General features: G+C 42.4%; 1 protein-coding gene across 1 annotated transcript in view; it reads left to right on the forward strand.

Moving 5' to 3' along the window:
• Tspan7 (tetraspanin 7) overlaps positions 1–5,180 on the forward strand; it is a 146,688-nt gene extending 141,508 nt beyond the window's left edge. The window contains exons 7-8 of the mRNA XM_004645907.3: positions 3,876–3,948; positions 4,194–5,180. Coding sequence (XP_004645964.1) covers positions 3,876–3,944 — 69 coding nt within the window. The 3' untranslated portion in view covers positions 3,945–3,948; positions 4,194–5,180. The remainder of the gene's footprint in view (positions 1–3,875; positions 3,949–4,193) is intronic.
• Positions 5,181–5,794: the final 614 nt, after the last annotated feature.

The following is a 5,794-nucleotide window of genomic DNA, read 5'->3' on the forward strand; positions in this document are numbered from 1 at the left end:
TCCCTCCCTCCCTCCCTCCCTCCCTCCCTCTCTTTGGTAGAACTGGGGATTGAACTCAGGCCCTTGTGCTTGCCAGGCAAGAGCTTATTCTACTGAGCTATCTCCCCAGTCCCTGGACTGTTCTCTTGTAGTAAAAATATTGCCACAGTCTCCTCTCTTGGCTACTCTGGAAAAATAAAGGGACACAATATCAATACTAGACAAGAGGAGAACCTGGGATCTCATGGATGAAGCATCTGATTTCTGAGAACATTTCTGGATGGCCCTGAGTGTACGTGATGGGAAGGAGCATCTTGTTTTTCATTAGTGAAATGAATCAACTCAAGGTCCTTCTCTGTGTCATAACGAAACTACTGAATGGCTTTTCTCCACTCCTCTCTCACACATTCCTATGAAGGAGGAATGTATGCTTACATGAATGGCTAGCTGGCCTGATGAGCATTCATCTTTCTCAGCTGCCTGAAAGAAATCCCTGATGTGGGGATTGTTGAGTATGCTTTCTGACGCACAGAGGAAGTGAGCAAGGGAGGAGCTTTGGTCCCAAGGGACCCGCAAAACAGAAACACTGCAGCAAGTTGAGGTCTCATCAATGTACCACATTCTTGTTGGATCAGAAAAGACAAAGCCCAGTAGTGTCACACAGCCAGTCCTCCTCACCCATGTCATCAGGCAGGCCCAACAGACTGGAGACTAGAAACCTGTGATGTTCTTCTTAGGACAGAGAGAGGAATGGCCATAGCTGCTTTTTACTAGACAGGTGCAGCAGCCATGGGGAGCCTGAAAGCTGAAGTTGACTTCCAGGCTAGTAGATCCAGGGCCTTCTCGGGGCAGTGGTAGCCACTCATGAAATTCCTGTTCAAAAAGAAGCAACCCTACTGATCATGGCCAACGACACAGAAGCACAGCTTCTGCTTCATTTACTCAGATGCATTAGAGCCAATGTTATAGAAAACTTCACAGATACTGGCTAATGTTGGTAAAGCTATTGTGCCTTGGCTCTCCTGTACTGAGCAGGCTCTACTGAATTGAGAGAACAGAGGATAGGAGAGTACAGAGTTGCCCTTTCACATTCCCTCACCAGCCCTCCACCTTTTCCTGACCCTTTTCCGTGCTTACTACTGTGACCTTCATGCTGTCAGCTGTTGGAAGAGAATGGCCCTGTCCATCTGTTGTCCCAGAGAATAAAAGATGGGTGAATGTACAAAAAAAATGAGAATACAGCCTCTGAATGGATTGCAAGAACTTTGTTCCCTGTTGGCTAGCTCAGAGGCTTGGTTTGGACAGCAGGGTTTGGTCATATGTTGAATGCTTCTCTCCTCACAAATCCCTTATCTTTGCTTCCTCAGGCAAAAACACATTTGTTTGGAGGGCAGGTCCTACTACAGACTCCCCATGGCTGCTACACATATGCCACGAGGTTGAATGTGTTTGGGTAGGGCAGTTCTTTCCTGCGCCTTTGGCAACTACTCTTTCACTAAAGAGGGCTTGGGGAGAGACAGGAAGGAAGAGAAAGAACATGCACACACATACATGCAGAGCATACACCCCACCACTCTTCTGCCCCCCTAAGTGGCTGAGAAGCCAAGGGCTTTGGGAGTTTAGTGTTACTCAATTTGTGACACTGCATCCCGCTTTCGTTTAGCCGTGTGAGGGTATAGGGTTTCCTCTGTGGTAAGTACTTCTATATCTAAGGTAAATAGACCTAGGGCTTTTCTAGACTTGAAAGCAACTAAGCTGGATTAATCACTAGTCCTCAATGGAGATTGTATAGTAGTTTTCTGGAACAGGTGAAGGTTGAGCACCTTGCACGAGGTTGGGCGTCTATTGCATACCCAGCAGTACCTGTACTGACTTTCTCCTCCTCCTCCCTGACCTCCTAATTTAAGTGTTAAGCTCCAAAGTCACTTTTGTCCTTACCTCAATAGTACCTGAAGGAAATGCATGTTGTGCTTTTATTCTTTATTTTTTAAAAAGGGTTTAAGTCCATTAATTGAGAAAGGAAAGTGTTCTCATCCAAAAATACAGTCCGCTCCCACCAGCCCATCCCGTTCTCTGGTCCAGGGCCCCCAGTCTGCTGGGTTGATTTAGCATGTGCTAGTAGTTTTTTCTGTCCCTTAAGAACAGTTGTTCACCTTTTCTGTATAGTGGAACGAAACTGGGCATATTCTAAGATAAAAGTGGTGGATTATGTGTATAGTTTGGGGAAAATTTCTTTTATCTGCTCTTAACCTATTTTCATTTCTAGAAAGTTGAGATTATAGTATTGCACAGGTTGTAGTGTAGAGTCAATCATTTCTTACATTTGAATATTTTAAATAGCTCCAATCCTTGTTTTTTGACTGGAATCTAATTTGTTGACATTAACAAGTATATGATTCAAATTCATGGGAAGATTTCAATTTTTCATTTGACAGAATATTCTGAAGGTTACAGCCATGATACTTTTGGCCACTTGGCATTAAGTACATGATACCATACATTTTGGGGCATGAAGTGACTTTGGACAGAGCTCAGTAGGTGATAGGGTGAGTGCAATAAGGTGATGAGTTTTCATTCCCTGACCAAAGTTGTCATTTGCATATTTTGCAGCACAGTTTTAATTTGTTAAAAAAGACAGGAATCAGGACTGGGCCTAAACTTATATATTAAGAGCCAAGAGAACAGAGGTCAGCCTTCACCCTGAGGACTGTGAACTGGAATGACTGCAGATGTTTCATCTATATAAGACAAGGGTGACTAGGTAGAGTTCCTCCTCCTAGAGGCTTTATTCAAACACCAGTTTCTGATTTCACAAATCAGAGGTGGGGCCTGAGAAGGTCATTCCTAATGAAGGTCCTAGATACTCCTAATGGTTTGAGTCCTGGGGCCACATGTGGGGTGACAATGTAGCAGGTTATCTCTAAAGATCATTCTCACTTCTGATCCATTAACACCTACCCAGTTGCTTAAAGATAAGAGACTACATTAGCCAAGGGGAAGTGGCATCTAGGCACAAGTGCACCTTTGAGTTTCTATTCAAAAAGTGTTGATCCCCCAGACTTGTCTCTGAGCATTTGTGTTTCTAATGAGCAGAAGAAGATATGCTTAATGCAGTCTTGACAGTGTCCCAGCCATTTTCATCATATTTGCCTGTGGCACAAGATAGGTCAAGGCACAGAGACAAATGGAGGATGGAGTCTTCTAAGGAGGTGGAGGGTTTTTGTGACTGGTTGTTCTGGGGCCCCTGAAAAATTAGGAGGTGGGCCCTGGGTAAAGATGGGACGATTTGGGGTGAAGGTGGCTACAGAGTTGAGACAGAAAGGAAATTTAAGGCTTTCTCCTTGAATCTTTCCCAAGTCCTGACTTTCTTTTCTCACTAGAAAATGTATCTGGTCAAGAAGAATGTCTCTGTTCTTGTCTCAAGAAAACTATTTTCTGTGAGCTGAATATAGTTAGAAAAATCATACTGTATTGAGAGATCTTCCAAATGCATGTACTTATGACTTTGAATTAAATTTTGGCCTTTTAGTTAATATTCCCCTAAGTCTAAATCTCTGAATTTTTTCATTACTCTCATAATATGAACAAATTTTAATGCCACCTAGTACCAAAAGTAGTTCATAAATGGCCAGAGTGAGGTACAACTGGAACCTTATAGCCAGTTCCAGAACTTCCAGCTGGTCCTGTACCAGCACTTAGACCTTCCTCAACTTATATTCCACATTGAAATCTGGTGGTTCATCTCTAGCATCCTTTCCCCATTCACATGTGGTCACTTGGTCAGTAAAATGGCAATTATTCTGTATCAATTGAAAATAAAGATTTAAATACAAAGTGAAAGAAGGGTATAGTTCAGTGACTTGAGATTCTTATTTCATTTGTCTCCTTGGCAACAGTTGATTGGCATGCTACTGGCCTGCTGTCTGTCCCGGTTCATCACGGCCAATCAATATGAGATGGTCTAAGAAGGTAAGTAGCAAGGAGTGTTTAATTTCCAGGGTTTCCCTTGAGTGCCCATACTATACTTCAAATGGTCAGGAAGACTGCCTGGCCGCTTTACCCACCTAGTCTTGGTGGCACTGATCCACATGGTTTTGGGGAGAGATTTTGATAGATGCTATCACAGAAAATATGAAATGTTCCTTTCAGTCTGTTACCTTTATTTAAGTTCTTCTAAGTGGTAAATCACTCATACATTTTAATTTCTCTCTCAGTCTTTCAAGAACATTGGAAGAAGAGACCTGTGTTAAAAAGAACAACAGCAATCTCTGAAAGACTTCCAAAGAACGTTAGAGCACAGTACATAATACACCTGCCCTGTTCCTACTTCCCCATCCCTGCGTGCAACTGACCCTCCTACCCAGTCTCTTCTCTCCCTTCCAGCCCACGTCATGTGTAGTGTCTATCTTGTGAAGCCCTATTGTGCCACAAAGTGTAACCAGGTCCCCTTGCAGCTAGTCCTAGTGAACCCCACCCCAAGGCCCTATGCGTGCTAGCTCCTCCAGTGTCCTTGGTCCAACTGCAGCTCATCGTAGGTGACTGGTTAGTCACTGGCCCCCTGGGGCCTGCATGTAGTGTGGGAAACTCTTGTTAGCCCCTCACTGTGGTCAGTTAGTGCCACACACCTTAACATAGATAAGCAAATGATAGTTATCTTTTCTTTTGGCTTAATCTTGTTTGGTTTGGTTTTCCTTTTACTGAGGCTCTTCCCTACCTTCTTCAGGCTGCCCAGGACATGTAAAGAGACATGCTGGTAATTGTTTACTAGGAGAGAAAAGCATGTGTCCCACATTATGGAAATTGTTGAGTGTCAGGTGGTCTCCTTGCTCGTTACTGTTCTGTACCTGGGTGTGTAGAGACGGATAGTCTTGTGCGCCTTTGCCTCTCAGTTGAAACCTGTATAATCCTGTTACAAAGCTGTGCAGTTGCTTCCTATGACAGCAATGATGTTATCTTTGTTTTTTCCCCAATTAATTGCTATCATATTATTTTACTTCTTTCTGTATTTTTTCTTGCATTGACATTACAGACTTCCAGGACCTCATGACATCAGTTTAAAAATGAGCGTGAAGGGGGAACAAAAGTCAAAATATTTTTGAAGGATCTTTAAAAATAATGCCTCTGTCTAGCATGCCAACAAGAATGCATTGATATTGTGAACATTTGTGATATCTGTATTAATAAATAGAGCAATTACAAATTGGTGTGTTGTGGTGCTGTTCTTTGGTTGTTATGCCAGTTCTGAAATGTATGTCTATGGTACCTGGCTCCTGAGGTAATTGGAGGTGGCCCACCATAAGCAAGGACACAACTCCACACCCCACAAAATAGTGTGGGTAGCTGAAGACACAAAGAGTTAAAATTTTATTATAGCCATTTCAGAAACTAGTATTTTTATGAGCAAGTTACATTCTTGGCTACAAAAATAGAACCTTCGTATATTTCAGACCTCTGAAATTCATGAAACACAAGATTTCAGCTGAGTTTTAAAAAGGAAAAAGGCATATATTCCTTCATCATTTCTAGTAAGTATATATTCTTCTCTTTTTCTTTTTCTTTCTGGATTGGACTGCATAAATGCAATCTAAAGAACAATTCACTTGTTCCAGTGCCCTAATTTGTGAGCTTGATTTAAAGAGCGTTTTCACAATAGGTGTACTATATTATCTGCAATCAATTTTTTCCTTCTCGGTGAGTCATCAGAAACCCAGTAAAAGCATAAATTGATCTGTTCCAAAATGTGTGGCTCTGTGAGGCCCCCTCCCTTCGACACACCAACCAGTAATTTGGGTAGAGAGGATTTCTAACTACTATG

Source organism: Octodon degus, unplaced genomic scaffold, assembly GCF_000260255.1.
Source record: "Octodon degus isolate 3935 unplaced genomic scaffold, OctDeg1.0 scaffold00243, whole genome shotgun sequence".
Classification (NCBI taxonomy): domain Eukaryota; kingdom Metazoa; phylum Chordata; class Mammalia; order Rodentia; family Octodontidae; genus Octodon; species Octodon degus.